Source organism: Gouania willdenowi, chromosome 19, assembly GCF_900634775.1.
Source record: "Gouania willdenowi chromosome 19, fGouWil2.1, whole genome shotgun sequence".
NCBI classification, from domain to species: domain Eukaryota; kingdom Metazoa; phylum Chordata; class Actinopteri; order Blenniiformes; family Gobiesocidae; genus Gouania; species Gouania willdenowi.
This window is the reverse complement of record NC_041062.1, coordinates 8,866,446-8,878,433: the sequence shown is the minus strand read 5'-3', so window position 1 is coordinate 8,878,433 and position 11,988 is coordinate 8,866,446. Positions and strand designations below refer to the sequence as shown.

Below are 11,988 nucleotides of genomic sequence, written 5' to 3'. Positions count from 1 at the left end.
ATCACCTCCACCATCATCACCATCACCTCCACCATCACCATCACCTCCACCATCATCACCATCATCACCATCACCTCCACCACCATCGTCTCCACTCTAACCTTTATTTTCACCTCCATCAGCATCACATTTAACAGTAAAATCATCTACTACTGAACCTCCAACCTAACTTTCACAAATTCCTCCATAACTTTCACGCTAATCACCCCCACCCATAACACCACCTTTAACCTTTACCTTATAACTCTAATCACCCCCACCCTAAACACCACCTTAACACTCTAATCACCCCCACCCATAACACCACCTTAACACTCTAATCACCCCCACCCATAACACCACCTTAACACTCTAATCACCCCCACCCTAAACACCATCTTAACACTCTAATCACCCCACCCATAACACCACCTTAACACTCTAATCACCCCCACCCATAACACCACCTTTAACCTTTACCTTATAACTCTAATCACCCCCACCCTAGACACCACCTTAACACTCTAATCACCCCCACCCATAACACCACCTTTAACCTTTACCTTAACACTCTAATCACCCCCACCCTAAACACCACCTTATCGCTCTAATCACCCCCACCCATAACACCACCTTTAACCTTTACCTTATAACTCTAATCACCCCCACCCTAAACACCACCTTAACACTCTAATCACCTCCACTTTCTCCTCCAGCTTTACCCCTGGCTAAACCTTAATCACCTTAACTCCTAAATTATCACCTCCATAATGTCTCCACCTTAACCTCGACCATGACACTGATCACTTCCACCATTATCTCCACCTTAATCAGCTACACTGTAACCTCCACCTCATCCATAATTGCCTTAACCTCAATCATTCCATGTTAACCTCCACCTTAAACACTACCTTAACCTTAATCCCCTCCACCTTAAACGTCTCCACCATTACCCCAACCATAACCTAACCTCGAGATTAACTTTAATCATCTCCATGTCAAGCTTAATCACCTCCACCCTGAACACCACAACCCTTATCCTTAATCACCTCCACCTTAACCCTAATCAACTCCACCTTTACCCCTAACCTAATTTAACCTCAATCACTCCATGTTAATCTCTACCTGAAACACCATCTTAACCTTAATCACTTCCACCCTTAACAACTCCACCTTAACCTTAAATGCCTCCCTTTTAACCTTAAAATTAACTTTAATCACCTCCACCTTAATCGCCTCCACTGTTACCCCAACCTTAAACTAACTTCCAGATCAACTTTAATCATCTCCACGTTAATTTTAACCATCTCCATCTTAACCACCACCTTATCCCAAAAGGTCTTGCCCTTAACCATCAGATTAACTTTAGTTACCTCCATGTTAAGCTCTTACTTTAAACTCCATCACCTCCACCTGGTCATAGTGTGATTGAATCCGTCTCAGCTCGTCTCCTTGTGTCTGAGCTCATACTCGTGTCTTCGTCCCATTTCACGGTTCTTCTTTTTCGTCTCCATCTTACTGACAGGGTGACCCCACCCCTCTCCACCTGTCCACTTCCTGTCACTCTTTGTCTTTTCCTGACTCAAACAAATCATCAGGTGCTACTGATTGTTTCTGAAGCAGCTTCAGGAGAGAGGACCAGTGATGTGTGGAGGGTCAGGGAGAACATGCAAACCACACATATGAAGCCGTGAGACACGTTTACTCTGATGCTTCAAAATAAAAGTCTCACTGCTAAAGATGGACAGAAATGTGAAACCAGTGGATTTAAAACAGGATGATTTCCTAGTTTTAATGGTTTAAATAGATGGTTTTGATAGTTTATGGCTGTGACCATGTGAGGAGCTTCATTCCCAAACTGATGCAAAGAAACTCACAAACAACCAAAATTCCTGACTAAATATGGTCCAACTCAGAGGAGAGGGTGTGTGTGTATCTGTGTGTGTGTGTGTGTGTGTGTGTGTGTGGCTCTGATTCATGCCCGAATTAGGAAGTTTTCCCAGAGTGCTTTGTTCATTCAGCCTAAAGCTGCTGATGGAGGACCATGCTGGGTCACATGACCTCCTGCCAAGTCCTCTCTTTCTCTCTGTGTGTGTGTGTGTGTGTGTGTGTGTGTGTGTGTGTACCAGGCTGAAGTAAACACATTTGGTGAACTTTGACCTTTGATACAGACTGTTTTTGCTGTCCGCCAGTGGGCAGTGATGGTAAGAGCTGTTATTCTAATGATCTGACCGTGTGTGTGTGTGTGTGTGTGTGTAGCGAGGTGGTACAGTCCCTGGTCAGGGTTACACAGCGCCCCCTGCAGTCATGTGTGACGATGAGGAAAGCACAGCTCTGGTGTGTGATAACGGTTCTGGTCTCTGTAAGGCGGGCTTCGCCGGAGACGACGCCCCACGAGCAGTTTTCCCGTCGATCGTGGGTCGACCACGACACCAGGTAAGAGGGAATTTTGTCAAATAATTTGAGGATTTGCGAAAAATCAGGTTTCTTTCAACATTTTTATGGAGAGAAATTTGTGTCTTTTTTTTTTATGCAATCAAACAAAAATGGTTTTGAATTAAAAAAAAAAGATTTGCAAACAAAACAGTCATTACAGTTTTTTTTAAATTCTGGTTTTGTTTACAAATCAAAAGTATTTCTCATGAAACTATGAATTTTGTTTGCGTTTCCTGAAGTTTGGATGCTTTAAATAGCCGGATTTGGCTGGCCATGAGTTTGACACGTTGACGTAATGTTTCCACCATATTATTCTGGGTTGGTGTTCTTTAAGGATGAGTTGTTACAGTTGTGGGCGGGCCCAGGTTCACCACCTGTGCAGGTGCCGGCAGCTGATTGGCTGTGTTTCAGGGCGTGATGGTGGGAATGGGGCAGAAGGACAGCTACGTGGGAGATGAAGCCCAGAGCAAGAGAGGAATCCTCACCCTCAAATACCCCATCGAGCACGGCATCATCACCAACTGGGACGACATGGAGAAGGTGAGCCAAGCCCCGCCCAAACCTGCACTGCGATATATCGCAATATTTCACCGTGTGATAATCGTATCGATCCAAAAAATGTCCAAATTGATTTTTTTAATCATGTTTTTAAACAAAAAATGATTTAATTGTGCTAACATTAGCATAGCACGCAAATTCCCGGTCACTAAGTGTCAGATAAACTTACCACTTGTTTTTTAATTACAGGTAGTTACCACTTGCTTGTGCTCACAAGTTTAAAAAACATGAAATAAAGTGTATTTCATACCATTTTGTCCTTGTTGTAAAGATGAAATTTGTTATAATTGCTATCGCGATGTATATCGTAGTGTTTAGTATCGGGATATATCGTATCGTGACATGAAAATCATGAATCGCATCGTCAGATTCATGGCAATGGACATCACTACTGCACGCACACACATTCTCTAATCTGCTTTGTGATTGGTCAGATCTGGCATCATTCCTTCTACAACGAGCTGCGAGTGGCGCCTGAAGAACATCCCACCCTGCTGACCGAAGCGCCACTCAACCCCAAAGCTAACCGCGAGAAGATGACTCAGGTAGTGACATCACAGTGATATCACAGTGACATCACAGAGTCATACTGATCCCGTCTCTCTCTCTCTCTCTGTGTATGCAGATCATGTTTGAGACCTTTAACGTTCCCGCCATGTATGTGGCCATCCAGGCCGTTCTGTCTCTGTACGCCTCGGGACGCACCACAGGTAAGAAGCCCTGCCCCCCACCACCACCCATGCGTGCGTGTGTAAGTGCGTACCGACCATCTCAGGTCTGATCCTCCTCAGGTATCGTCCTGGACTCTGGTGACGGCGTCACTCATAACGTTCCCATCTACGAGGGTTACGCTCTGCCTCACGCCATCATGAGGCTGGACCTGGCTGGACGAGACCTCACAGACTACCTCATGAAGATCCTAACGGAGCGCGGATACAGCTTCGTCACCACCGGTAGAAGAGAGAGACACGACCCCCCCCACACACACACATCTCTGACACATACACACATTTAATCAATACTACGGTTGGGGGCAATTACATTTACATCTTCAATTATCCATGTTCAATTACAACTCAATTAGGATTACAATGACTGAAATTTGTTCCAATTACAATTAAAACTAGAAGTGAGAATGCAGGTGCTGGCCTGCGTCATTGAACACCGCATTAGCATTATTATTAGCATAGCAAACATTTGCATTAGCTAGTATTAGCATTAACATTAGCTAGCATAAATCTAGCTTTAGCATTAGTTAACATTAGTATTGACATTAGCCTAGCATTACCATTTCCATTAGCTTAGTACTAGCTAGCATAAACATAGCATTAGCATTATATTAACATTAACATTAACTTAGTAATAGCATTAACTAGCATTACCATTGGCAGTGGCTCAACATTAACATAGCATTAACCTAGCAATAGCATTAGCTAGCATTAGCATTTGCCAACCATCTGTGTGTGTGTGTGTGTGTGTGTGTGCAGCGGAGAGGGAGATAGTGCGAGACATTAAGGAGAAGTTGTGTTACGTGGCATTGGACTTTGAGAACGAGATGGGAACAGCTGCCACTTCTTCTTCTCTGGAGAAAAGCTACGAGCTTCCTGACGGTCAGGTGATCACCATCGGCAACGAGAGGTTCCGCTGCCCCGAAACACTTTTCCAGCCGTCCTTCATCGGTGCGACCTTTGCTTTGACCTTCCCACCTGTCCACCTGCATGTCCGTACCTCTGTCCAGCAGCTCACCCCGGTGTCTCTTCTTTCTTCTTCAGGTATGGAGTCCGCTGGGATCCACGAGACGACCTACAACAGCATCATGAAGTGCGACATCGACATCCGTAAAGATCTGTACGCTAACAACGTGCTATCAGGAGGAACCACCATGTATCCCGGCATTGCTGACCGCATGCAGAAGGAGATCACTGCCCTGGCCCCCAGCACCATGAAGATCAAGGTCAGTCCCCCACAGCTGAAGGTCACAGCTGAAGACATGTAATTACAATTACAAATATGATTGACCCCACCCTTGTATGACTAGTGTGCCCACCATGCACCCTTAAAAAATGTCCCCATATAGTATACATCTGGGGATTTCTTGCATACTCAAACTTTTCACACTATCTAATGTGAACGCACTGCATACTCATTTAGACTTCAGACTTAGTATGAATAGTATGTTAGTATGCCAAAGTGATGCTAACGTGCCGTGTGTCCTCTACTCAGATCATCGCCCCCCCTGAGAGGAAGTACTCTGTGTGGATCGGGGGCTCCATCCTGGCGTCTCTCTCCACCTTCCAGCAGATGTGGATCAGTAAGCAGGAGTACGACGAGGCCGGTCCATCCATCGTCCATCGCAAGTGCTTCTAGTTGCTCTCTGCTGCCCCCGCTGGTCACGGCACGCATTCGCCCTCACTGAGCACCGCAGGCCCCGCCCCCTTAGCCCCGGTAAACAGGGAGTGCTTACCACTAACTGCAACCATAAGCCCCGCCCCCCTCTCCATTTTCTGCACCAATCGGATCAAACCTGAGCAGAGTGGTAATCAGTGGGCGTGGCCTGGTGATGATGTCACGGTGGGTGAAATAATGTCCCCATGAAGTCAATAAAGATCTGAAACCACACCCCCTGTTGGTTCTTTTTTCCAATCAGCTGCTTACAATTCGTTCATTGTTCTCGTGTTCATTTTGAGGGAGAACATGCAAACTCCACACAGTGAGACAAAGGTGTTTGTTTTGTATTGATATAAAAGTGCAAAGATTTGCTGTTTTAACACTTTTATGAAATCAGAATAACTCAAGAAACTTAGATTTTTTTTCAATTAAATGTAATTTATCAAAATAAATTGTTTTTCTAAATGATTATTTTTTTAGCTTTGCATAATTCATATAATTATTTCACTATTTCAGACTTCTTTGTTTTAAAAACGTTACTTTCAAATCTTTCATTTTCAGTGAAAAGTGGGATAACTAGGTACAGTATACTAAAAATGTAATAAATAAATAAAAAATTCCCACAAAGAAAGTTTGATACACGATAAATAGATGTGTTTTTTTCTATTAACATTTTTTAATTTAGCAATAGAATAATAAAGTACATTTACTTTCAACTATACAGTAGATTTTATATTTAATAAATTAAATGTAATAAATAATTAAGAAATTAAATTTGTTCAATATTTGACATTGTTATTTATTCAATTCAAATAATTTTTACATACATGTAAATTCAATATTTGATTACAAATATAATTTATTAAAAAAGAATACTTCATTGAAATGTAAAGAAATTAGAGGCACATTTAAAGATGGTTTATTCCTTTGTCAGTGGTTTGCAGTCCATGAATCCTCCATTAGGGACACAAATGTTGTTCTCCGTCTGTGGTTCTGTCCGTCTCTTGTCAGTTCCCCTGGTTCTTCTTCTCCTGCAGTTCCTCTTTCTGCCTCTGGCGGCGCTCCATCACCTCCATCCTCTTAGCGTTGTGTCGTGCTCGTTCCTCAGCTCGGAGGTCGGACACGTCCTCGAAGAAGCGATGCCTGAGCAAAAGTTACAAATAAAGAATCAATCTGTTACAGACATATACAGAATAGATCTGTTACAGACTAGTAGATCTGATTTACCTGTTGGTTTCCTCATGATTTTTTTTTGTATGACTCAATTTTCATTTTAGCAAGAATAATTAAAAATTCCTAAACATTTGGAAATTTGTCTTTTGATTGATTTATTTTGGTTTTAGTTTTCTCTTCAGTTCTTGATTGTTAATGTTATGTATTGTGGTTACCTGTTTATCTCCTGTCTGTTTAATGTTTGTTTTCCTAATGTTTTTTAAAAAAAATTTATTTAAAATTTTCATTCACAAAAATGAAACCATATTTCCCCCCCACATTTTGTAAATTAGTTTAAACAAATCAGATCAGTCTTTGTATATTTTGTTATGTGGATGGTATTTGTTAGTTACAATTACTGATGTCTCCTGTCTGTGTACCTGTTTGTTTCCTGTCTGTTTACCTGTTTGTTTCCTGTTTGTTTACTTGTTTGTTTCCTGTCTGTTTACTTGTTTGTTTCCTGTCTGTGTACCTGTTTGTTTCCTGTCTGTGTACCTGTTTGTTTCCTGTCTGTGTACTTGTTTGTTTCCTGTCTGTGTACCTGTTTGTTTTGTGTCTGTGTGCCTGTTTGTGTACCTGTTTACTTCTCGTCTGTGTACCTGCATGCTTCCTGTCTGTGTACCTTAGTTTGTTTCCTGTCTGTGTACTTGTTTGTTTCCTGTCTGTGTACCTTAGTTTGTTTCCTGTCTGTGTACTTGTTTGTTTCCTGTCTGTGTACCTGTTTGTTTCCTGTCTGTGTACCTGTTTGTTTCCTGTTTGTTTACTTGTTTTGTTTCATGTCTGTGTACCTGTTTACTTCCTGTCTGTGTACCTGTTTGCTTCCTGTCTGTGTACCTTAGTTTGTTTCCTGTCTGTTTACTTGTTTGTTTCCTGTCTGTGTGCCTGTTTGTTTCCTGTTTGTTTACTTGTTTGTTTCATGTCTGTGTACCTTAGTTTGTTTCCTGTCTGTTTACCTGTTACAGAAAGCTACAGCCAGTCCAACAATCAGCGTCCCGAACAGAACCGGTTTGCTGAGCCTCTTCACAGCGGACAGTCGGTGCTGAGTCATTCCGATCAGTTCGGAGCGGGAACGGAGCAGATTCCCGTTCAGAGGAACCAGAACCAGAACCAAAACCACATCAGTCTGACCTTTACTGTGGTACCACACCGGGGACTTCCGCTACAGGGCGGAAGTTATGGTTACAGCACGTTCACAGTTTTTTTCACCAAACGTTTAATTCACCAATGTCTTTTTTTTGTTTTTTTGTTTTTTTTTAAAGCTCCGCCCCATTCAATATTTTTGAAATTCAAGTTCCTATAATGTCTGATTTTTTTATACTACTTATTTACTTTTTTTTAAAAAAAATATTATTTTGCAGACATTTTTATTATTTGGGTTGCTTTCTGTTCTGTTGCAAGTGATTATTATAACTGGAACTGGTTTATGTGTAAATTACAGTTAAAAAAAAAAGACTTTCGACTTGTGTTGTGTAATTTTTGTCTTGTTAAATATTAAAATATGAAATAATCTTTGATTGGTTTTTATTTTTAATCAACGCTCAAGGTTGATCAAACCTATTGTTTTAAGGTAGTTATTTATGTTTGTTACTATTTGACATACTAATATCAATATGATATTTATATTCAAACAAAATGTATTTTAAATTACATTGTTTAAACTTTATAATATTATTGTACTAAAGTAAATGTAAATATAGGGTTTATTGAAGTATTTGAAGTATAAATAAATAGTTTGTGTAATTCTTCACCGTAAAGAGGAAAACAAGTTCTCGGAACATTTCTTTCCGTTTCCGGTTTCTACACGGTTTTTTTTTTAGTGGAGGATTGATACAATGACGTCACGGGTTGGTTCGGCTGAAGACCGTTTTGAATTTTTACAAACTCTAGTTACAGAGTTTCAGGATAGCGACAGTCAAGGTACGAATATAAGTTTTAAAACAACATATTTAGTTAAAATATAGACAATAATAACATGTCAAAGCTTATAGTATAAGCCGATACGTCATTCAGTCTCTCCAACATAAACTGATATGGCAGATTTAAGCTCAAAATCTTTCACATTTAGCTTGATGTCGTTTCTGGTAACTTTTCTTTTAAAAGGTACCAACATCTAAAGCAATATTTTATTATATATAAATAGAACTTTATTTATTTTTTATTTTTTGTTTTCCTTCAGAACAGATTTTTTGTTTAGAAATCAATTTGATATTTGGTGAAATGTTTATTAATTAGCAGAGCCTGGTACCTCACTGGTAAAACTAAACGTAAAAGTTGAAATAATTATATTGCAAATTCTGATTTTAAAATTCTCAACGTCCCAATAATGCACCTACTTTTTAAATTTTTTTAGATTTTATATACTACATTTATTTTCATTTTCTAAACTAGAGTTCCTAAAAATGTCTTAGTAAAATTTTCATTTTATTGTTATTACATAATTTGATGCCCTCAATTTACAGTACTACCCCTACATTTTAAAAAATTTTTTTTTATTTTCTACAAAATGTTCATGCTAATTGACATAGATAACGTTTTTGTTGCACTGAGAGAAATGTTTTTTTTTTTTTTTTTTTTTTTCAAATACTGACTAAAAAATCAATTAAAAAATACTTAAAGTATAGATTTTTTTTCAAGCTATTAAGTGGTTCTAAAAATGTTCTTTTGTAATTTAAATGAAGTGGTCATAATGTTTTGGCTGAATGCTTTTAATTGATTTTATTGATTGATATTTCATTCTGTGGATTTTCTTGATTGAAACTCTTCACAGATGCTAAAGAACAGATTTTGGCCAACTTGGCCAACTTTGCGTACGACCCAAACAATGCGGATCATCTGCGAGAGTTGCAGGTCCACGAGCTCTTCCTCGACGCTCTGACGGAGGAAAACGACGACTTTGTGGAGTTTGGAATGGGTGAGACGCACCGGACATTGTCACTGAACTTTATTTACCTGAAAACATGAGACAATAAAGGAAATGTACAGAAAAACACACAGTCACTAAAAAAATGAAGAAACAAATTAATGAGGAAGTAACAAACAGATGGCAGCGACCAGTCCCACATTTTTGGCTTAGTTCAGCATGTAGCGACCAGTCCCACATGTTTAAGTTAGCTTAGCTTGTAGCGACTAGTCCCACATGTTTGGGTTAGCTTAGCATGTAGTGACCAGATAGTGACAAATCCCACATGTATGGGTTCGCTTCGCTTTTAGTGACCAGTCCCACATGTTTGGGATAGCTTAGCATATAGCAACCTGTCCCACACATTTGATTAAATTAGCATGTAGAAACCAGTTAGTGACAAATCCCACATGTTTGGGATAGCTTAGCATGTAGCAGCCTGTCCCACATGTCTGGGTTAGCTTAGCTTGTAGCAACCAGTCCCACACGTTTGTTCAAATTAGCATCTAGCAACCAGTCCCACACGTTTGATTAAATTAGCATGTAGCAACCAGTTCCACATGTTTGGGATAGCTTAGCATGTAGCAACCTGTTCCACATGTTTAGGTTAGCTTAAGAGGTAGCAACCTGTCCCACATGTCTGGATTAGCTCAGCTTGTAGCAACCAGTCCCACACTATTGATTAAATTACTTGTTAGCATGTAGCAACCAGTTCCACATGTTTGATTAAATTAATTATTAGCATGTAGCGACCAGTTCCACATGTTTGGTTTAGCTTAGCATGTAGCGGTCAACAGGTAAAGGGGTGGGGCTTAACATGCTGCCGTCAGCAGTAGAAGCAGAGTTTAAAGTACTTAATGTTCTGATGGGTCTTTCCTGTTTGTTTGTTTGTGTGTGTGTGTGTGTGTGTGTGTGTGTGTGTGTGTGTGTGTGTGTGTGTGTGTGTGTGTGTGTGTGTGTGTGTGTGTGTGTGTGTGTGTGTGTGTGTGTGTGCGTGCGTGCGTGCGTGCGTGCGTGCGTGCATAGGAGGCCTGTGTAACCTCAGCATGGACCCTCAGTGCAGAGCTGTCCTCCTGCAGGGCGGGGCTCTAAAGCTGGTCACTCGCTGCCTGTCCAGCCAACGGGAGGAAACGGTTCTGTCGGCCATCACTGCCCTCATGAACCTTTCGGAGCCGCCGTTCGGCCCTCAGGTCACCGACCCGGCCGTTTTGCAGTGCATGCTACGCTTCTCGCTCTCAGACAGTCCCCGTCTGCGCAACCTGGCTGCAGTGTTCCTGCAAGACTGCTGCAGCCGGGAGCAGGTGCAGCAGGTGGAGCAGCAGATGATGGGACAGCATGGTGCCGTAGGAATCCCACTGCCCAAGAGCTGAGGTAGAAAGGTGGTCCATGATTTAAAATATGAGAACCGCATATACTAGAGGATGTTTTGTAAAAAAAAATCATAAATAAACCTTGTTAAAAGAAAAAGGAAAGGTGACCCATGACGGGCGGGACACTGAGAAGGGGTCGCCAGATGCTTTCAAGAAACTAAGAAGGTTTTTTTGAACCATATGAGCCGATTTTTGCTTATTTTTTTTACAGTTTTTCTGCAACCACACCAAACTTGCTATATTTTAGCAATTTAAATCACATTTTCTTGCCATATTTTTGTTCATTTTAATGCATTTTTGCTACATTACTCCCATTTTTGCCACTTCTCCATCAAATTTAAATGCCTTTTCTGCACATTTTTAGCACTTATTAACCATTTCCACCACTTTTCCAACTAGTGTCACTTATGTTGACCCATTATTGTCACTTATAACATCTAGTCACCATATTTCATACAATTTAACCACATTCACCATTTGTCATGCCAGTTATTTGCCAGTTTAAACTAATTGTTCCTACTTTTTCAATTACATCACCCCAACCCTCACCCAGTTTTGCTACTTTTAGCCAATATTGACACTTTGAACCCTTTTTACCTATTTTTCTGGCTTTTTTTGGCCACTCTTAATTTTCAACTTTTAACCAATTTCTGTGGTTTTTAAAATCTCATTTCACCACCTTTTCCACAATTTGTGGTCACTTTTAACCCATTTTATTTCTGATGAAAACAAGTATTTACATCTTTAAGATGACTATATACTATGGCCCAGATAATAATACACTTCCTAGATAACAGTGGATATTATTCAGATGAATAAATAAATGTGGTTCTCACAGATTCATTAAAAAATGGGCCATCCTTTTGCTGCTAGATGTCCTGCTAGAGAAGGGGTTCAGAGGTTGGACGTGGAAGAGGACTCCTCATCTTTGTTTGTTACTGTGATGTTTCCCTGAAAATCTGTTCCAAACATGATGATCTAGCCGGGTTTAGATCAGAGCTTTTCAGCAAGTGGGACCCAAAACACGTGCTCTTATTTTGAAAGGGTGTGTCCTTCTTGACTGTGTGTGTGTGTGTATGTTCTACGTTTAGTTTTCATTTTCTGTGCTTGTCAATGTTTGGCTTGTATTTCACTGTATTTTCTGTT

The 11,988-nt window shown here is 40.4% G+C and overlaps 2 protein-coding genes across 2 annotated transcripts; both read left to right on the top strand.

Annotated features, from left to right (window-relative positions):
* The first annotated feature begins 2,262 nt into the window (after positions 1–2,262).
* On the top strand, positions 2,263–5,592 carry acta2 (actin alpha 2, smooth muscle). The gene is made up of 8 exons (XM_028475587.1): positions 2,263–2,415; positions 2,827–2,955; positions 3,408–3,518; positions 3,599–3,683; positions 3,765–3,926; positions 4,461–4,652; positions 4,746–4,927; positions 5,197–5,592. The coding sequence occupies exons 1-8, from the start codon at positions 2,287–2,289 to the stop codon at positions 5,338–5,340; spliced, it is 1,134 nt and encodes a 377-aa protein (XP_028331388.1). The 5' UTR covers positions 2,263–2,286; the 3' UTR covers positions 5,341–5,592.
* Positions 5,593–8,399: 2,807 nt separating this feature from the next.
* armc7 (armadillo repeat containing 7) lies at positions 8,400–11,077 on the top strand. Its single transcript, XM_028475591.1, has 3 exons — positions 8,400–8,490; positions 9,341–9,484; positions 10,499–11,077. The coding sequence occupies exons 1-3, from the start codon at positions 8,406–8,408 to the stop codon at positions 10,840–10,842; spliced, it is 573 nt and encodes a 190-aa protein (XP_028331392.1). The 5' UTR covers positions 8,400–8,405; the 3' UTR covers positions 10,843–11,077.
* Positions 11,078–11,988: the final 911 nt, after the last annotated feature.

Bases quoted from the DNA above. Each gene is read 5' to 3' on its own strand.
- acta2 (XM_028475587.1), top strand. From the start codon at position 2,287: ATGTGTGACGATGAGGAAAGCACAGCTCTGGTGTGTGATAACGGTTCT. The intron at 2,416-2,826 runs GTAAGAGGGAAT...GCTGTGTTTCAG, and splicing joins TGGGTCGACCACGACACCAG to GGCGTGATGGTGGGAATGGG. The intron at 3,519-3,598 runs GTAGTGACATCA...CTGTGTATGCAG, and splicing joins ACCGCGAGAAGATGACTCAG to ATCATGTTTGAGACCTTTAA.
- armc7 (XM_028475591.1), top strand. From the start codon at position 8,406: ATGACGTCACGGGTTGGTTCGGCTGAAGACCGTTTTGAATTTTTACAA. The intron at 8,491-9,340 runs GTACGAATATAA...AACTCTTCACAG, and splicing joins TCAGGATAGCGACAGTCAAG to ATGCTAAAGAACAGATTTTG. The intron at 9,485-10,498 runs GTGAGACGCACC...GTGCGTGCATAG, and splicing joins CTTTGTGGAGTTTGGAATGG to GAGGCCTGTGTAACCTCAGC.